We start from the raw sequence: 22,024 nt of genomic DNA on the forward strand, positions 1-22,024 counted from the left end.
CAAAATCTATGCAAACTGTGAAAGATTTCTTACAAGTGCAACCTCCAAGATTTAGTAGGCACTGGCCTACTAAGAACTGGTCCTTTCCAGTCCCCTCGAGAGCCGCTCAAGTCAAATCAAGACATTCCAAAGGCTCCAGGTTTCAGTCACAAGGAACTTTTAGAGCAAAACAATGGGGTGCCTCCACCTCCAAATCTGGAAGCAACAAGGCACCTCCCTATGGTAAATAGTCTCAATGACTTCCCTCTACGATCACCAAGCACTTGCCTCTTAGCCACCCCTTTGGGGGGAAAACTAGCACTTCATGTACAAAACTGATAACTTATTACCCAGGACAAATGGGTTTTAAATATAGTATCCCAGGGATACAGATTTCACTTCCACACGTTGCCAATCCAAAACGGATGGCCAGATCTGCCCCCAAATCAGTGGGCAGAGGCCCAGAAACAAGTTCTGTCCCTCATGAACATGGGGGCTATTCAACCAGTACCAGAAGAGGAAAAGGGACAAGGTTTCTATTCCAGACTTTTCCCTGGTACCCAGAAAAGACAAATCATGGCGTCCAATTCTGAACTTACCACTCTAAACACATTTCTGGACATATCAAAATTCAAGATGCTGACTCTTCAACAGTTATTACCTGTGCTAGGCAAAAAATGCCTGGTTGGTGACTCTAGACTTAAAAGAGGTTTACTTGTATATCTCAATCAGGGAATCTTGCAGAAGATACCTTTGCTTCAAAGCAGACTATTTGCATTACCAATTCTCTTCACTGCCCTTTGGCTTATCTACTGCGCCCAGGCTCTTCACAAAGTGCCTGGCACCAGTAATTGCGTTTTGCAGGCAAAGAAATATTCAAATATATCCATACCTGGATGATAGTCTAATTCAGGCAGAAAGCAAGGACATTCTTCTAAAGCATCTGGTGTTTGTAAAAAGGGTTCTAACTTGTCTAGGGTACACCATAAATGAAAAGAAATCACAACTGGTACCCTCTCAAAAAATTACATTCCTAGGTGCAAGCTTGAATACAACTGCCCAGATTACCTTACGCCAGAAAAGCAAATTCAATTGATGACTTACTTCAAACAGGTGGCCACAAAAACCCTACTATCTGCAAGACAAATTCTGCAGGCCTTGGGGTACATGGCCACCTGCATTCTTCTAATTCCATATACAAGACTGCATATGAGGAAACTTCAGTGGTACTTAAAAAGTTTATGGAGTCAACATTGTCACAGCCTGGAAACAATGATTCCTATTATACCTTGCCTGCAACTAGAGTTCCTATGGTGGACAGAGACCTGCCTCCAAAACAAGGGACTGCCATTCGCTCTACCCCCTGCCACCCAAATCCTAACAACAGACACATCAGACTATTCTTGGGGGGCTCATCTGGCAGGGAAGTGCATTCAGGGCAAATGGAGCCCAAATCAAATGCACCTACATATCTATCAGAAAGAGATGCTAGCTGTACAGAATGCTCTGACAGCCTTCAAGGACTACCTTCATCCAGGACTACTACTGATAAAGACAGACAACACCACAGTTACATGGTGCATAAACAAGCAGGGGGGTACACATTCCTACCCCCTTTGCAGACTAGCCATGGCATTGTGGAACACGGCCTTGACCTACCAGATACAACTACAAGCTCAATTCCTGCCAGGCAGATGAACTAAGCAGAAATCTTATGGACCCACACTAATTGAAACTGAAACCACAAGTTTTCAACATGTTGACATGCAAATGGCAGAACCCAGACATAGATCTTTTTGCCTCACCCCAGAACTATCAGTTGGACAAATTCTGCACAAGAATTCATCACAAAAAAGCTTGGAAAGCGGATGCTCTATCGTTCAGCTGGAAAAACCTATCAGTCTATGCTTTTCCCCCTCTGCCTCTGCTCTCCAAAGTTCTACTAAAATTCAAACAGGACAAAGCAAAAATTATTCTGATTGCTCCAGACAGGCCTCGACAACACTGGTACCCACTCTTGCGCAATGTGTCACACCTTCCTCCGTGGCACCTGCCTCAGACACCTTACCTACTGTCTCAGCAGAACTACCAAATTCTGCACACTCCGCTCCAAACTTTGAATCTTGCAGCGTGGCTAATCAACTAATTTCACCCTTGGCATCCCTCAGCAAACTAGTGATGGAAGTCATTTTGGAGGCTAGAAGACACAGTACTAGGAAATCTTATGCTGACAAATGGAAAATATTCTATGCCTGGAACCAGTCACAAGGAATAAGCACAGCAATGCCCAATATTCCTCAGATTCTGCAATACTTAACTGAGATGCTTCACAAGGGCCTATCCTTTTCTTCCATAAAAATCCATGCCTCTGCCATTTCAGCTCATTACAACACAGATCCTTCCCTCTTCTGTCATCCTCTGCTAAAGCAGTATCTCAGAGGGGCCAAAAATTTTAGACCTCCCAGGAGAGCACCAACTCCTGCATGGGACCTCAGTTTTGTTTTGGAAAAACTCACTCTACCTCCTTTTGAGCCAGCTGCTACTGCAGACCTAAAATTTCTCTCCTGGATAACAGCTTTCCTTTTAGCAGTCACTTCAGCTAGAAATCCATGCCTCTGCCATCTCGGCTCATTACAACACAGAGCCTCCCATCTTTTCTCATCCTCTGCTAAAACAGTATCTTAAAGGGGCCAAAAATGTAAGGCCCCCCAGAAGATCACCAGTTCCTGCATGGGACCACAATTTTGTGTTGGAAAAGCTCAACCTGCCTCCATTTGAACCAGCAGCTACTGCAGATATAAAGTTTTTATCTTGGAAAACAGCTTTCCTTCTGGCAATCACTTCAGCTAGAAGGATTTCAGAATTATAGGCTCTTATGGCAGTGGAGCCTTTCATTATTTTTCATCCGGACAGGGTGGCTGTCAGGACCAATACATCTTTCATGCCTAAGGTGGTATCCAATGTGGCTCCTAATCAGACCATTCATCTGCCAACTTTCTTCCCCAATCCACAGAACAAGGGTGAACGGATTCTTCATTCATTGGATGTAAACAGACAACTTAGATTCTGCTTAAACAGGATGAAATCTCTATAAGAAAATATGAACAACTATTGGTGGCATTTGCTGCAGGGGCAGAGGGAAAGGCTATTTCAAAGCAGACTATTTCCAAATGGATAAGCCATTGTATTCGTTTCTGCTATATGTACCATGGTAAACCTATCCCCAAGGGGATCAGGTCCTATTTCACCAGGGGCCGCATCTACTTCTGCATCCTTTCTCATAGGGGTTCCTACCAGAGACATTCTAGAAGCTGCTAACTGGAGCTCAGTTCATACGTTCACCAAACATTACCATTTACCTCCCTTCTCTAAATCCAGAGCTGGCTTTGCCACTGCTGTCCTGCAGGGCCTTATAGCTGCTCCTAATGCTGTATAAATCCATCGTCCCAACCATAGCTTTGGGATTCTACCCAAATGTAATGACTGCAACAGTGAAACATGAAGAACATAGTACAGCTGTGTACACTTACCATAAATGTAGATATTCGAGTGTATTCACTTTTGCAGTCCTGGTTACCCACCCTCCAGCCCCCTGTTTTTCTCTTACTATACCTCTCCTTTCTTTACTATGCTTAAAAGCCTTTTTGGGTGTATTTGCTTTTGTTTGGAGGTATATTTTTTATGTTTTACATTACATGCATATATATATATATATATATATATATATATATATATATATATATATATATATATATATATATATAAATTTTTTTTTTTTTTTTGCTCCCCATTTGGGGGGCACCTGACATCTGGGGCAAGAAAAACTGATGTAATGGAGTCAGCTGCATGTTTTATACCCCTGACGACCTGATGTCATGGAAGAAGGGACAGCAACAAACGCAGGACCCAAGTCTTGTTAATCAGGCTGACTGAGGGCAATCTGCCAGCAGATTACCCAAATGTAATGACTGCAACAGTGAATACACTCTAACATCTACATTTATGGTAAGTGTACACAACTGTACTATGTCTCTACCGTGGATGGGTCCGGAGACCCTGTGCAGGCACCGGCTTCTGAGGGTGTATTCAGGCCTACTGACTTGCATATTAAACTGGCGCCGTCTTCTTCTTCAAGGCCTAAAACTCGAACCATGCCTGGAAAACTGACGCCCAGATCGCATGGTCAGGCCTCTATGCCTAAAGAATAAATGATAAGAATGACTGAAGACATTATTACTTTAATCAGGGGAAGCCAACCTTCCCTCTCTGAGACCTAGGACTGAGTTTGCTTATGATACGTCTGACCAGGATTCTGAAATTTCTGTTTCATAGGTTTATAGGTAGGTACTAGGCTATTGACCCAAGGGCCTATGTAAGCCTAGCCAGCAAGGTTCCATAGCTTACGCCACCCAAGAAAGTTATTTTCCTGTGCCACTGTTGAGCAGAGACACAAAAGTGATCCCCGGGGTGTATTTCCTATTTCCCATCCACTCTTCAAGATTTTTTTTGAAGAGTGCTAATGAAGAACTTTGACATAGATGGGTAGCTTGTTCCAGAGTATAGGAAGTCTCTGGGACAGGAATCTATCTTTCCAGAGTGTCCTGTTTATTGTGGTGACAAGGTTTAGGTTCCTAGAGTGTGTAGCTTGGAGGGATTGGGATTTCTTTAGGTGTAGCATGTCTAGCAGCTCTGGGTTTCACATAGCTTTATATGTTGAGCAGAGATCACCTCGGAGTAGGTGATATGCTACGGAGTAAAGCTGGAGTTTTTTGAGGCGGTCAGTGTACGGCATTTGTTTGAGGCCAGTAATCCTCTTTGTGAGGTACTTCTGTGGCCTTTCCAGCTGCTGCAGATGTCTTATGAGGTACATTCCAAAAGGGGCGTTGTACTCTATAATGGGTCTAATAAGTTGGGAGGGTGGCCTAATGGTTAAGGTGTTTGCCTTCCAAACACAAGGTACAGGGTTTGAATCTCACAGGGGTAATTGGCTAGGCTTAAAATGGCTCGCAAGGGCAGTTAGCCTAGTACTAACCTAAGATACAAACCTAAGATATAAGTGACGAGTACAGGGGAAACAATGACCTCTTTTTTCCTGGATGAGAACCCTTTTATGATGTGGTGTGCCACGTAGAAGGACTTCCTGACTACTGTGGCAATGTGACTATCAAAGGAGAGACTACTGTCCACCTGGGTTCCAAGGTCTCTTATCACGCATTCGGTGTTAAGTCAATTGCTGCCTATGTGATAGCTCATGGGTACAGCGTTTTTACCAAAGGGGATGACACTGCACTTTTTGGCATTGAGCTTGAGGCCATGGCTCTGATACCAGGCATCTGTCTCAGTGAGGCTCTTCTGTAGTATGTCCACATCATTTGGGGACTTGACTATGGCTCCTAGTTTGCAGTCATCTGCAAACTTCATTAGCCAGAGGCCTTCTGTGATAGCCTGTACTTCAGAGAAGTAGACACCAAACAGGAGAGGTCCCAGGACGGAACCCTGTGGTACTCCTTGTCACTGCTTTGAGGTCAGATTTGGAGTCTGCAACTTTTACAGTGTGGGTTCTGTCAGTGAGCCAGTTGGCAACCCATCTTGTGACGTAGGGATTTATACCTAGTTTAGTGAGTTTAACTATAATTCCAGAATGGAAGATGGTGTTGAAAGCCTTGGCGAGGTCAAGATAGGCTGTGTGAACCACCTTGCCCTCATCCACGGCTTTGGTGACTGCCTCAAAGAAGTCGATCAGGTTCAGGAGGCATGATCTGCCTTTCACAAACCCGAACTGGGTGGGATCCAGAGTTTGGAGGTATTGTTTATGAGTTCCATGATGATACATTCCATGGCCTTGCAGACCAGGCTCGTCAGGCTAATAGGTCGATAGTTCCCGGGATCAGTGGTGGCTCCCCCTTTGTGGAGTGGGATAACTGTTGCTGTGTGCCATTCAGTGGGCACAAAGCCTGATGTGAGGCTATTATTGAACATGGTGCTTAAGTGGGGAGCCAGTTCATGTAAAACGCAGCCTGGGATGTTGTCCGTTCCCATGGATGCTGTGTTTTTGACTTTAGAGAGTGCAGCTTTTACCTGCATAGTTGTGATTACAGGGACTCTGCATTCTTCCTGTATAGATATGGGCCCTTTAGGGTGTGAGAGGGGGGTAAAGTTAGCACTGAACCTATCTGCCAGGATGTTGGCAATATCAGTTGGCTCTGTAATTTTCGTGCCCTTGTGCTGTAACTCAGAACAGATCTGGGTGTTGCCATCTAGATTCTTGACATAGCTGTAGAATGCTTTGTGGTTGTCCTTCGATTTAGTGACGATTTTGTTTTCGTAGTTAGCTTTGGAGGATCTTATAAGGGATCTCAGCTTCTTACTGAGGCTGACCAGGGGGCTCTCCACTCATGGGATTTTACTCTCTTTTGCAACAGTTTCTTCCTTCTGTTGTACAGTTTGTTTATGGCTGGGGACCACCAGATTGGCTTCCTTTTTTGGGGGGATCGCATCTTGGTTCCGTTTGGGATAATGATCCATGCACTTGTGTAAGTGCTTATAGAGTGCATTTGTGTAGGATTCAGCAGTTGTAACTGTATTGTCCATCTGCATGGGTGTCATGAAGTTCACCACTTCTGTCTTAAGAAGCATGAAGTTGGCTTTGGAGAAATTTTTTATTGTGGTTTTCTTAATGGGGGGTGTGGGTGGGATGTGGATATCAAGGGTGATAAGCTTATGGTTGGATCGGACCTCTGATGACCAGGATTTACCTTTATCTACCTATGAGGATTCTGATGCAGAGGACTCTATTCCCTCTGCCCCCCCAAGGATTTCTCTTTTGGTGAAACCTTGCATACTCTCAGGGAGCTTTTTTGTTTGGAAAGTCAGGATTTCTCTGATTCTACAAAGAGGCTTAGGGATTTCTTACTCCTGCCCCAGCACAGGCTTTTAGCTATACCTCCTGTACTGGACATTGTTGTTGATGCCTTTTCGGAATCTAGCATGGCCCCTGACTCTTTACCTCCTGCTTCCAGAAAACCTGATAGATATTACAGGGTTCCTGACTCTCACAAGTTCCTTTTCAAAAATCCTACTGCGGATCCTGAAACCATTTCACAGGGACCCAAGGGCATTAAAGCTACTGCTGCCAAAAATCCTACCCCCTCTGATAGAGACTCCAGGGCGCTGGATAGATGGGGTAAGAAGGTATACACTTCTGCAACTTTGGCCATTAGGGCCTTGAATTGCCAGTTTCATATGATAAATTATCTGCTGCATATTATTGTTTTGCTTAAACAGAAAATGATGTTGACTCCTGATTGTGCTGAAAATAAGGATTTACAGGATTTTTATGCTTTCTGCTGAATAAGTTGGTAAACATACATTGCAATGTGATTTTGATTCACTAGAGGTGTCTTGCAGGGCTGCGGTAACTGGGTCTGTACTTAGAAGGCATGCTTGGCTTAAGGAGCAATCCTTGCCAGATTATGTTAAAGCGAAATTACTGGATGCTCCCTTAAATCAGGGCCATCTGTTTGGCAACAAGGCAGAAGAAGTTCTTAAAAAGATGGAGGAAAAAGCTACATCTATGCAAACTGTTAAAGATTTTTTTTTTTTTTACAAGTACAACCTCCAAGATTTAGTAGGCATTGGCCTTCTAAGAATTGGTCCTTTCCTGCCTCTTCCAGACCTTCTCAGTCCAAACCCAGATCCAGCAGAGCACCCAGGCTTCAGTCCCAGGGGACGCACAGGACTAAGCAGTGGGGGGCCTCCACTTCCAAATTTGGGAGTAATAAAACTCCCCCCTATGTTAAACTGTCTCAATGACTTATTTTTAAAACTTCCAAGCACTTCTCAACTGACTGCCCCATTGGGGGGAAAGATTGCACTTCATACAAAGAACTGGGGAGTCATTACCCCAGGACAAATGGATTTTAAATATAGTGTCCCAAGGATACAGATTTCACTTCCACATGTCACCAACTCCAAGTGGTTGGCCGGATGTACCTCCAAAGCAGTGGACAGAGGCCCAAAATCAAGTACTCTCTCTCTTAAGCATAGGGGCTATTCAGTTGGTACCAGAAGAGAAAAAGGGACAAGATTTCTACTCAAGATTTTTCCTGGTACCCAGAAAAGACAATTAATGGCATCCTATCCTGGACCTGCCTACTCTAAACACCTTTTTGGTGATTCCAAAATTCAAGATGCTGAATCTTCACCAGTTGCTTCCTATGCTAAGCAAAGATGCCTGGTTGGCAACACTAAATTTAAAGGAAGCATACCTGCACATCCCAGTCAGGGAGTATTGTAGAAGATACCTACGCTTCAAAGCAGGCTGCACGCAGTATCAGTTCTCTGCACTGCCCTTTGGCTTATCTACTGCACCCAGGGTATTCACAAAGTGCCTAGCTCCAGTCATTGCATTTTGCAGGCAAAGAAATATTCAAATATACCAATACCTGGATGATTGTCTAATTCAGGCAGAAAACCAGGATATACTTTTGAATCATCTGGCTTTTGTACAGAGGGTGCTAACCTGTCTGGGGTACAACATAAATGAAAAGAAATCACACCTGGTACCCTGTCAACAAATTATATTCCTGGGAGCAAGCTTGAATGCAACTTCCCAGATGGCTTTCCTCACGCCAAAGAAACAAATTCACTTGACAACCTACTTCAAACAAGTGGTCACAAAAACCCTGCTATCTGCAAGGCAAATACTACAAACCTTGGGGTTCATGGCCTCCTGCATTCTTCTAATTCCATATGCAAGACTGCATATGAGGAAACTACAATGGTATCTAAAAAGCATATGGTGTCAACATTTTCAGGATCTAGAAGCAATGATTCCTATCATTCCTTGTCTATGCCTAGCTTTCCTTTGGTGGGCAAAGGCCTGCCACCAAAACAATGGCTACCATACCCACTACCCCCTGCCGCCCAAACCTTAACAGACGCATCAGACTATGCATGGGGGGGGGGGGGGCGCACCTGGTAGGGAAGTGCATTCAGGGCAAATGGAACCCAATTCAAATGCACCTTCACATCAATCATAAAGAAATGTTAGCTGTATGAAATGCTCTGACAGTCTTCAAGGACCACATTCTTCCAGGACAATTAATGGTAAAGACGGACAACACCACTGTTATGTACTACATAAACAAGCAGGGGGGTACACATTTTTACCCCCTCTGCAGACTTGCCATGGTATTGTGGAACACAGCCTTGAGCTACCCAAGTACATCTACAAGCTCAATTCCTGTCAGGAAAACTGAATACACTGGCAGATGGACTAAGCAAAACCCTCATGGACCCACATGAGTGGAAACTGGAACCAAGGATTTTCAACATCTTGACAAGCAAATGGGGGAGACCAGATATAGACCTGTTTGCTTCCCACCAGAGCTATCAATTGGAAAAATTTGTGCAAGGACTCCCCACAGACAAGCTTGGAAGGTGGATGCTCTGTCCTTCAGCTGGAAAAATCAGTTTATGCCTTTCCTCCTCTGCTTCTGCTCCCCAAAGTACTACTAAAGATCAAATAAGACAAACCAAGGGTGATTTTAATTGCACCAGCCTGGCCATGCCAACACTGGTACCCCCTCCTGCTCAGTGTATCACTGTTGGCCCCATGACACCTGCCTCAGACTCCTATCCTGCTGTCTCAGCAGGAGAACCAGGTTCTGCACCCTCAGCTTCAAACACGGAACCTAGCAGCCTGGCTAATTACCTAAGCTCTCCTTTACCATCCCTCATTAAACCAGTGATGGATGTCATTTTAGAGGCAAGGAGGTTTAGTACTCGAAAATCTTATGCTGAAAAATGGAAAAGATTCTGTGCCTAGAACCAATCTCAAGGGATGAGCAAAGCAGTGCCCAATTTACCTCAGATTTTACAATACTTAACTGCGATGCTTCACAAGGGCTTGTCTTTTTTCCTCAAAAATTCACACCTCAGCCATTTCAGCTCATTATAACACAGAACCTCCCCTCTTCTCTGTTCCACTGCCCAAGCAGTTCCTCAGAGGGGCCAGAAATTTAAGACTACCCAGGAGAGCTCCAACTCCAGCCTGGGACCTTAACTTGTTATTGGAGAAACTCATCCTTCCTCCTTTTGAGCCAGCTGCTACTGCAGATTTAAAATTCCTTTCTTGGTAAACAGCTTCCCTTTTAGCCATCACTTCAGCAAGAAGGATATCTGAATTACATGCCCTTATGGCAGTGGAGCCTTTAATCTTCTTTCATGTGGACAGGGTGTCCCTCAGGACCAATCCCACTTTCATACCAAAGGTGGTATCCAGTGTGGCCTTTAATTGATCTATTCATGTGCCTACCTTCTTTCCTAGTCCACAGAACAAAGGGAAACAGATACTGCACTCCTTAGATGTGCACAGACAACTTAGATTCTACTTGGACAGGTCTAAACCTCAAAGTCTGAACAACTGCTGGTGGCATTTGCTGCAGGGACAGAGGGGAAAGCTGTTTCAAAGCGAACTATCTCCAAATGGATAGGCCATTGCATTCACTTCTGCTGTAAGCACCATGGAAAACCTATCCCACAGGGGATCAGATCCCACTCAGCCAGGGCTGCATCTACCTCTGCAGCCTTTCTCTGAGGCGTGCCTACCAGGGACATCCTAGAAGCTGCTACCTGGAGTTCTGTACATACTTTCACCAAGCATTACCCTTTTCCAATTTTCTCTAAATCCAGAGCTGGCTTTGCCACTGCAGTTTTGCAGGGCCTTTGAACCTATGAACCTTATAGCTGATCCTAATGCGATCTATATTCCTCCTCCCATCCTTAGCTTTGGGAATCTACCCAAATGTCATGACTGCAACAGTGATACATGAAGAACGTAGTACAGTTGTGTACACTTACCATAAATGTAGATGTTCGAGTGTATTCACTGTTGCAGTCCTGGATGTTCTTCATGTTTTACTGTTGCAGTCATTACATTTGGGTTATCCTGCTGGCAGGTTGCCCTCAGTCGGCCTGAATTCCAAAGTCTTGGGTCCTGCGTCGGTTGCTGTCGCCTCTTCCCTGACATCAGGTCGTCAGGGGTATAAAAGATGCAGCCGACACCATTTTATTCAGTCTTTCTTGCCGCGCGGTGCCCGAAGCAGAAGCAGTTCACAAGTGCCAGTCTTCCGACTCCTGAGATTTTCATGTTCGAATTTCAGAGCCGAAGTCTTCATTAAAAGCTAAGTACCCCATTGGGGAAACTTTTTTCTTGCTCCAGACCGATGTCAGAAAAAGTTAATCATTGTATTTCTTGTGGGAAGCAAATACCTCATAAGGGCTTTAATTTTTACTGTATTCCTTGCCTAGGCCCTGACCACGACGTTTCTAGTTGTCGGTTTTGTGCTAGATTTAACCAACGCACTATTAACTGTCGGTACAATTTTGCTTTAAGCTATTTTGGGCAAAGATTTAATTATACAATGTCATTGGATAGCCATCCGACTACCGGAGTTCACACAAAACACAAAGAAAAAGACAGGCAACCGAGATCCAAAACCGATGAAGCTTCTCCTAAGCTAGTCGCCGGTTCTCAGTGAGGCACTTTCGCAGCCCCTGACGCCTGCTACTTTAGAGTTGCAGGCCGATACTGACTAGATTATTCCCTCAGTTGGGTCCAAAGCCGCTGAGCAGACATCGGCCTCTGAGGGTGTATTCAGACCTAAACAATTATATATAAAATCGACTTCAAAGACTAAAACACCTTTAAAGGCAAAGAAACAAGTTCACCAGCCACAAGGAATAGCCTCCATGCCTAAAAAACAGATGTTCAAAATGGCCGAAGACTTAATTACCTTGATCAGGGGTTCCCATCCCCCTCCTGATAAGAGGCCTAGGCAAGAGACAGACTATGAATCTTCAGATCAGGTTTCCATTTCTTCTGATTCCTCTTCTGATCAGGAATATTCTCTTCCCCCCTATGAAGATTCTGATGCTGAAGAATCAATTCCTTCAGCTTCTCCTCCTGAGGACTACTCTTTTGGGGAAACCTTGCATACCATGAGGGAGCACTTCCACTGGGAGAGCCAAGATTTTTCAGAATCTAAGAAAAGGCTCAGGGACTTCCTTTTACTACCTCAACATAGGCCTCTAGCTATTCCACCTGTATTGGACATTGTAGATGATGTGTTCTCGGAGTCTAGTCTGACACCTGACTCTTTACCTCCAGCTCCTGTTAAGCCGGATAGATACTACAGGGTTCCTGACTCTCATACATTCCTTTTCAAAACCCTACTGCAGACCCAGAAACTATTTCTCAGGGTCCCAATGGGGTCAAGGCTTCTACTGCAAAAAACCTTACCCCCCTCTGACAGGGATTCTAGGGCACTGGATAGATGGGGAAAAAAAGATTTACACATCTGCTACTTTGGCTATAAGGGCCTTAAATTGCCAGTTTCATATGCTCAGATATCAGCAGTATGTCATGACCCTGCTTAAACAGAAAATTATGGCAAATTCTGATTGTGCAGAAAACAAAGAAATGCAGGATTTATTGCATGCAGCTGAACAAGTTGGAAAGCATACTTTGCAATGTGGTTTTGATTCCCTGGAGGCCTCCTGCAGGGCCGCTGTTACGGGTTCTGTCATTAGGAGGCATGCTTGGTTAAAGGAACAAACTCTGCCTGATCATGTTAAAGCAAAATTATTAGATCCTCCTTTACAGCATGATACCTTGTTTGGTGTTAAGGCAGAAGAGGTGTTAAAGAAAATGGAGGAAAAAGCTAAATCTGTGCAAACGGTCAAGGATTTTTTACAGGTGCAGCCACCTAGATTTAGCAGACACTGGCCTACAAAGAATTGGTCCTTACCAGTCTCAGACAGACCTCAAAGGGGCAGATCCAGACGCCCTAGAGGCAGATCACAGCCGCAAGGATCCTACAGGCATAAACAGTGGTGTGCTTCTACCTCCAAAGGTGGAGAAGACAACGCACAATCATACAGGAAACAGTCCCAATGATTTCCCCATGGCTGCACCAAGCACTTATCTTCTGGCAGCACCCTTAGGGGGAAAACTAGCACTTTTTTCTCAAAATTGGCACATTATGACCCAGGACAAATGGGTTCTAGACATAGTGTCACAATGCTACAAGTTTTATTTCCATACCCTGCCAAGGGCAAACGGTTGGCCAGACCTGCCAAAAAATCAATGGGCAGAGGCTCAAAAACAAGTTGCAACTCTCATGGACATGAGGGCTATTCAGCAAGTGCCACAGCAAGAGCAGGGACAAGGATTTTACTCAAGACTGTTCTTGGTACCCAGAAAGGACAAAGCATGGAGACCAATACTGGACCTATCCATTCTAAACACTTTCCTGGATATACCGAAATTCAAAATGTTGACCTTACAACAGCTTCTGCCCGTGCTGGGCAACAAGGCTTGGCTCTTGACTTTAGACCTAAAAGAGGCATACCTGCATGTCGCAATCAGACAATCATGCAGAAGATACCTCATATTCAAGGCTGGCTCAAAGCATTACCAATTCTCTGCGCTGCACTTTGGCTTATCTACTGCACCCAGGGTCTTCACAAAGTGCCTGGCACCAGTAATTGCTTACTGCAGACAAAGAGGAATATAAATACATCCCTACTTGGATGACTGCCTCATACAAACAGAGAACAAGGACATTCTATTACAGCATCTGACGTTTGTGATAAGACTTTTAACATGCCTAGGGTACACAGTCAACAAAAAGAAATCAAAACTAGTACCCTCTCAAGAGATAATATTCCTGGGTGCAAGCTTAAATACAACTGCCCAGATGGCTTATCTCACTCCAGACAAACAAAGGCAACTGAATACTTATTTCAAGGAAATAGCAACAAAGGCCCAGTTATCTGCAAGAAAAATTCTGCAGGCTTTGGGCTTCTTGGCATCCTGCATCTTACTAATTCCATATGCAAGACTGCATATGAGGAAAGTTCAGTGGTACCTAAAAAGTGTCTGGACACAACACTGCCACAGTCTGGAAACAATGATTACTGTAATTCCCTGCCTGCAACAGGAGTTTCAATGGTGGGCAAAGGCTTCTCACTAAAACAAGGGACAGCCATTCTCTCTACCCCCAGCCAGTCAGAGCCTAACGACGGATGCATCAGATTATTTCTGGGGGGGGGGGGCACACATGGCAGGAAGAGGCATTCAGGGCACATGGTCCACAAACCAAAAGCATCTACATATCAATCAGGGATGCTAGCTGTTCAAAATGCCCTGACAGCCTTCAAGGACCTACTTCATCCTTGACAACTACTGATAAAGACAGACAACACCACGGTCATGTGGTACATAAACAAGCAGGGGGGCACTCATTATTATCCCCTGTGCAGACTAGCCATGGCTTTATGGGACCACAGCATTGACTTACCAAGTTCATATGCAGGCACAATTCCTGCCAGGAAAGGAAAATACTCTGGCAGACGAACTAAGCAGAAACCTCATGGATCCCCACGAGTGGCACCTGGATCCACAAGTCTTCAGCATGATTACAAAGAAATGGGGACGCCCGGACATAGATCTATTTGCCTCCCCTCAAAACAATCAACTAAAAAGATTCTGCACAAGGACTTATCACAGACACGCTTGGAAAGTGGACGCTTTATCTTTCAACTGGACAAACCTATCAGTATATGCCTTTACCCCTCTGCCTCTCCTCCCCAAGGTACTCCTAAAGGTCAGGCAGGAGAAACCAAAAATGATTCTGATTGCCCTAGACTGGCCACGCCAGTACTGGTATCCAATCTTAAGGAACTTGTCCCAATACCCAGCCTGGACCTTACCTCAAATACCTCATAGATTCTGCACAGCCAATGCAGGACCCTAAACCTGGCAGCATGGCAGATAATGTAGCCATACAAAACCACACCTCTCTGTAAAGCTGTGATGGATGTCATTTTAGAAGCCAGAAGGCCTAGTACTAGAAAATCCTATGCTGGGAAATGGAAGAGATTTTGCACTTGGAACCAAGCTCAAGGAATGGATACAGCTGTCCCAAATGTTCCTCAGATTTTGCAATGCTTAACTAAGATGCTGGACAAAGGCCTATCTTTTTCATCAATTAAAATCCATGCCTCTGCCATTTCGGCTCATTACAATACAAAGCCACCACTCTTTTCTTATCCTTTATTAAAGCAGTACCTCAGAGGAGTCAAAAACTTAAGGCCTCCAAGGAGAACGCCAATACCTGCATGGAACCTCAATTATGTCTTGGAAAAACTCACCTTACCCCCTTTTGAGCCAGCTACAACTGCGGATATAAAGTTTTTATCTTGGAAAACAGCTCTGCTCCTAGCAATAACTTCTGCAAGACGTGTTTCAGAGCTACAGGCTTATCCAGACAGGGTCTGTCTGAGAACATACCTTACTTTTATGCCTAAGGTGGTATCCAGTTTAGCCCTTAACCAAACAATTCATTTGCCAACTTTTTATCCATATCCACAGAACAAAGGGGAGAAAATTCTGCATTCTTTGGACGTACACAGACAACTTAGATTTTACTTGGACAAAACTAAAGTTTTCAGAAAGACAGAACAATTACTAGTGGTATATGCCGCAGCATCACAAGGAAAGGCTATCACCAAGCAGACTATTTCAAAGTGGATAGGTCACTGCATTCATTTCTGCTACTCACAGCATGGCAAACCAGTGCCTAAGGACATTAGGCCACATTCAACCAGATCTGCAGCCTTTCTCAGGGGAGTACCAACCAAAGACATTTTAGAGGCTACTTGGAGTTCAGTGCATACCTTTACAAAACATTACAATCTGCCTCTTTACTCTAAATCCAAGGCAGGCTTTGCCACTGCAGTTCTGCAGGGCCTCATAGCCGCTCCTAATGCTGTCTAGCTCCAGCCACCCAACCATAGCTTTGGGACTCCACCCAAATGTAATGACTGCAACAGTGAAACACGAAGAACATAGTACAGTTGTGTACACTTACCATAAATGTAGATGTTCAAGTGTATTCACTGTTGCAGTCCAGGTTACCCACCCACCATCCCACTTAATTTTGCTGGAACTTATCTTTACTTCTCTAATCTATACAACCTAGGTGGTGTATTTACTTATAGATGAAGGTAAAGCTTATTTATGGTGTATGTATGTTTTATTTACATAAATGTAGCCTACCCTTTTGGGGGCACCTGACATCTGGGGCAAGAAAAACTGAATAAAATGGCGTAGGCTGCATCTTTTAATACCCCTGACGACCTGACGTCAGGGAAGAGGCGACAGCCGCAACTGATGCAGGACCCAAGACTTTGGAATTCAGGCCAACTGAGGGCAACCTGCCAGCAGGATAACCCAAATGTAATGACTGCAACAGTGAATACACTCGAACATCTATATTTATGTTAAGTGTACATAGCTGTACTTTACCCTCCCTCCAGCCCCCTGACTTAATTTGGCTATACCTCTTCTCTCCTTTTCAGTGCATAAAAGCTTTTTGGTGTATTTGCTTTTTTGTTTGAGGTATAACCTTGTATATTTATAGATTTAATTGCTTCCCATTAGGGGGGCACCTGACATCTGGGGCAAGAAAAACTGATGTAATGACGTCGGCTGCATGTTTTGTACCCCTGACGTCAAGGAAGAAGTGACAGCAACTGACGCAGGACCCAAGACTTTGTTAATCAGGCTGACTGAGGGCTACCTGCAAGCAGATAACCCAAATGTAATGACTGCAACAGTGAATTCACTCTAAAACATCTACATTTATGGTAAGTGTACACAGCTGTACTTTTATCACCTTCCATCCCCCTGGTCTCTCTCTCTCTCTCTCTCTCTCTCTCTCTCTCTCTCTCTCTCTCTCTCTCTCTCTCTCTCTTCCGCTCTCCTTACAGGGAATTTTTGGTATTTACTTTCTACTGGTGGTGTTCTTCCACCATAACCTAGCTCCCTGTTTGGGGGCTTCTGACAGTTGGGGCAAGAAAAACTGATGTAATAGCATCTGCTGCCTGATTTTATACCACTGACATCCTAGTGTCAGTCCTGGAGCGACAGCAATTGACGCAGAAATACTAAGCCTCTGGTTCGGGCCGACTGAGGGCTACCCCTGGAAGGATAACCCAAGTGTGATGACTGCAACATTGAATGCACTCGAACATCTACATTTATGGTAAGTGTACACAACTGTACTTTCTGAGGAAGGGTATGCGCCAATGTCACATTTATGGCCTATGCTGCCTGCCTTGCTATGTGCAAGGTCGCACGTACCATGCAGTAGAAAACGTCTTTTGTATACTGGCCGAACATTCGGGTTGCCTAAGTGGGGAATTCCAAAGGTTATGAATACTGCAACATGGAAGAAAAGGACATCTGTGGTTATGGTAAGATTTTGCACAAACATTCTTTGTTGTAATGCATCATGTACTGAATGACTGCTGCACTCATTTCCTTTTTGTAGTTTGGTATGTGGTGTTTACACTGCTAAGCCTTCTAGTAATGCCTGTTAACTTGCATTAAAAATTTCAGAAATACATGTAAAATAATGCCAATTCTGTTGTCATAGATGGATAAAGACCTGATTATGACCCAGTCATCCTGAAATGACGTAGGGCTTGTGCACCTGTTATAGATGATAAGGAAAGGAGAAAGGTGAAGGGACTTTACCCAGTCATTTTTTTTGTGAAGGTGTTACCCATGTCTGGGGAAACAGAGTATACCACTTCTTTGGTGGAAACCAGAGAAATGTGCACTCAGTCTTTGGAAGCTTACATGTCTCACAGAAGTGAGTGAGAGCTCCATTTTGCACTCATTGCATGTCCTCCAGAGGAACTTAATGGGCATTAATGCAGAAGTTAGGGCAACCCCAGCCATCTCTGCCATAGGATGCTTACCACATCAATAGCAGGCTCAGCAGTAAGGTCAGGGTGGAAAGCTGATAACAGCACAGGATGAAATGTGTGTAAAAATAATACTTGTGTTCTGTTTCTCCTTGTAGAATGGGCACAAAGACTGGATCTTCTCAATTGCTTGGATCAGTGATACCATGGCTGTTTCTGGTAAGTAGTCATCTTACCCCCACCCCCATCACCTTACAAAGATTCTCACTTATTTCATATTTTCAGTGAAGTCCATTTTTGCAATGTGTTTGGCAGCCATGTTGACTACATGTAATAACTTGCTTTGGAAAGTAAAAAAGTGCAATATTACTGCACTGAGCTCCAATTCCCTTTTGTGCCAATCATATCCTAAAACTTTTAAACTGAGAGTGTTAGCATACACCTTGTTGAAGTGTGCACATTGGTTTCTGAGATAGCTTTAAGTATATTTCAGCATGATTTCATGTGACTGAATTGCAGTCTTGATTTTAGTTCAGCACTGACATTTGTTTTATTCAGTCTGGAAAATTGATTCTGTAGGCTTTGGCAGAGGAAACTTACTGTGGGATTTTGCATTTTGCACATTCTTTTCTATTTTAAAGATTAGCTATTCTGTGTAAGCATGATGTCTGAAATGGTATTGTGAGGATATTTATGTGAATTGTGCCATATAAACACCCATTTTTTCGTGTCTTTATCTTTTCTTCATTTTTGAATATCTTAATAGATATAAAAAGAAGAAAGAAAGAACATTACCTCACTACAACAGTAAAAAAAATTGCATTGTAACAAAGCTAAAAACACATTGTTAAAGTACAAATTGAGAACAAGAGACATATTAAACAGATGATGTTCTTCGTGTTTCACTGTTGCAGTCATTACATTTGGGTTATCTGCTTGCAGGTAGCCCTCAGTCGGCCTGATTAACTAAGTCTTGGGTCCTGCGTCGGTTGCTGTCCCTTCTTCCATGATGTCAGATAGTCAGGGGTATAGAACATGCAGCCGACGCCATTGCATCAGTCTTTCTTGCCGTGCGGTGCCCGAAGCAGAAGCAGTTCGAAAGTGCCAGTTGGCCGACTCCTGAAATTTTCGTTTTCGAGTTTCAGAACCGAAGTCTTCAACTAAAGCGAAGTACCCCATTGGGGAAACTTTTTCTTGCTTCTCACCGATGTCAGTAAAAGTTAATAATTCCATTACTTGTGGAAAGCAAATACCTCATAAAAATTTTCATTCGTACTGTATTCCTTGCCTAGGCCCTGACCATGATGTACCTTGCTGTTGGTTTTGTGCTTTATTTAATCAGCACACTAACCGTCATCGATATATTTTCACCTCTAAATATTTAGGCTTTCGGTTAAATTATCCAGAAATGTCATCGGTTAGCCATCCGACTACCGGGATTCCAAAAAAACGCAAAGATAAAGACCGAGACAGGCCGCCGAGGTCTAAAACTGCCGACGACGCTTCTCCTAAGCCAGTTGCCAGTTCGCCGGTACTCAGTGAGGCGCTTTCACAGCCCCTGATACCTGCTACTTCTGATTCGCAGGCCTCTACTGAGACCCATTCAGAGTCCAGTATGCCGTGAGTTGCTTAAACTGAACCCGCGGATGTCTCTACCTTAGATGGGTCTGGAGCCGCTGTTCAGGCACCGGCTTCTGAGGGTGTATTCAGGCCTACGGACTTGCATATTAAACCAACGCCTCCTTCTTTACTTGGCCCTAAATCTCAATCCATGTCTAAAAAAAATGACGCCTAGGCCGCATGCTCAGGCCTCTAGGCCTAAAAAACAAATGATAAGAATGGCTGAAGATCTAATAAGTCTAATCAGAGGTAGCCACCCCCCCCCCCCCTTCCTAAGAGCCTAGGACTGAAGTTGATTATGAATCTTCTGATCAGGATTCTGTTTTTTCTGACTGTTGTGATGATCTGGATTTGCCCTTACCTACGTATGAGGATTTTGATGCAGAGGACTCTATTCCCTCTGTTTCCACTCCTGAGGATTTTTCTTTTGGGGAAATATTACATACTCTTAAGGGAGCATTTCCACTGGGAAAGCCAGGATTTTTCTGATTCAAAAAAGAGGCTTAGGGATTTCCTTCTCCTACCTCACCATAGGCCTTTAGCTATTCCTCCTGTACTAGACATTGTTGATGATGCTTTCTCGGAATCTAGTTTGGTCCCTGATTCCCTGCCTCCTGCTCCCAGAAAACCTGACAGATACTACAGGGTCCCCGAGTCCCACAAGTTCCTTTTCAAAAATCCTATTGCAGATCCAGAGACTATTTCACAGGGGCCCAAGGGCATTAAGGCTTCTACTACTAAAAATCCTACCCCTTCTGATAGAGACTTCAGGGCGCTGGATAGATGGGGTAAAAAGGTTTACACTTCTGCAGCCTTGGCCATTAGGGCTTTAAACTGCCAGTTTCATATGTTAAAATATGAGCAACATGTTATTGGACTACTTAAACAGAAAATGATGTTGATTCCTGACTGTGTGGAAAATAAAGAATTACAGGATTTAATGCATTCTGCCAAACAAGTTGGAAAACATACTTTGCAATGTGGTTTTGATTCATTAGAGGCCTCTTGCAGGGCTGCTGTTAGAGGGTCTGTAATCAGAAGGCATGCTTGGTTTAAGGAGCAATCTTTGCCTGATCATGTTAAAGCTAAATTGTTGGATGCTCCTTTAAATCAGGACCGCCTGGTTGGCAACAAGGCTGAGGAAGTTCTTAAAAAGATGGAAGATAAAGCTAAATCTATGCAAACTGGTAAAGATTTTTTACAAGATGTCCTTCAAGGATGCATCTGCAGTCATAACAAATGGGTTGTCCTGTCGTCAGGCAGCCCTTCGGTCGGCCGGATTCCAAAGTCTGGGTCTGGCCTCGGCTGGTGTCACACTTCACCCGACGTCATCTCTGCTGGTCTTCGGGTATAAAGGCATCAGCCGACGCCATTTTCCTCAGTCTTTCTTGCCGCGTGGCGCCCGAAGCAGAAGCTGTTCGCAAGTGCCGGTCGGTCAGATCCAGAGATAACTACTACCGAATACTACTTCGAAGACTTCTAAAAAGCTAAGTACCCCGTTGGGGACTCTTTCTTGCCTCAGCCGATGTCAGAAAAAGTAAATAACTGTTTAACTTGTGGGAAACAAATACCTCATAAGGATTTCCACTCTTACTGCTTACCTTGTTTAGGCCCAGACCACGACGTAGCAGCCTGTTTAGCCTGTGCTTCCTTCAACCGACGAACGCTTAGGCGTCGGTCGGAGTTTGCTGAACAGTTTTTCGGCTCAGATTTTGCATACATTATGCCGTCGGATCCTCCGACTTCTCAAATTGTTAAAAAATGCAAAGAAAAAGACCGACACTCGCGGTCCGCGGTTTCGGCCGAAACCACGGTTAAGCAAACCGCGAGTGTCTCGGTTTCGGCCGAAACCGAGCAAACGGGTCAATCTTCAGCCGAATCCATGACTACTACCGAGGCTCCTGCTACCCTAGTTGAATCGGCCTCTGAAGTTTTGCCTACTAATGTGGTTCCTATAGAATTATCAGACACCATCCCTTTGGATGTCTCTACCCCAGCACGTGGTGCTGCTAGGCCTCCTGCAGCCATGTCTATTAAGGCCTTTGCCAGGGCTAAAGCAGCCAAAACTGCTAAATCAGTGCCTGTTAATCCCCCCTCACACAGGCCCAGTTCCAGTTCTCAAATGCTTACTCTGGCAGAGGATCTCATCTCTTTGATAAGGGGATCCCAATCTCACCCAGACAGGGCCTCTCAGCCTCCAGAAAAGAGACCTAGAGCAGAGCCCCCAGAGCCAGTGTCCTCAGATGATTCTTCTGATGATTCAGACATTACAGACCATCCAGAGGCTCCTTTTTCTACTTATGAAGATTCCGATGCTGAAGAATCTATTCCATCTGCCTCTCCACCAGAGGAATTTTCCTTTGGGGAAACCTTACATGCCATGAGAGAGCAATTCCAGTGGCAGGGACAAGATTTCTCAGATTCAAGAAAAAGGCTTAGGACCTTTCTACACTTACCGCAACATAGGCCCTTAGCTATACCTCCAGTTCTGCCTGTTGTGGATGATGCATTTAATGATGTTTGCACTGCTCCTGATACTTTACCTCCAGCCCCCGCCAAACCAGATAGGTTTTACAGGGTACCGGACACTCATCACCACCTATACAAGGCCCCACTTGCAGATCCTGAGACTATCTCCCAGGGG

The 22,024-nt window shown here is 44.3% G+C and overlaps 1 protein-coding gene across 1 annotated transcript in view; it reads left to right on the forward strand.

Moving 5' to 3' along the window:
- DCAF12 (DDB1 and CUL4 associated factor 12) overlaps positions 1 to 22,024 on the forward strand; it is a 1,353,454-nt gene that overhangs the window by 634,337 nt on the left and 697,093 nt on the right. Inside the window, exon 4 of the mRNA XM_044078016.1 lies at positions 17,919 to 17,979. Coding sequence (XP_043933951.1) covers positions 17,919 to 17,979 — 61 coding nt within the window. The remainder of the gene's footprint in view (positions 1 to 17,918; positions 17,980 to 22,024) is intronic.

The sequence above is a fragment of the Protopterus annectens genome, chromosome 1.part1, assembly GCF_019279795.1.
Source record: "Protopterus annectens isolate FY-2018-M chromosome 1.part1, PAN1.0, whole genome shotgun sequence".
NCBI classification, from domain to species: Eukaryota; Metazoa; Chordata; order Ceratodontiformes; family Protopteridae; genus Protopterus; species Protopterus annectens.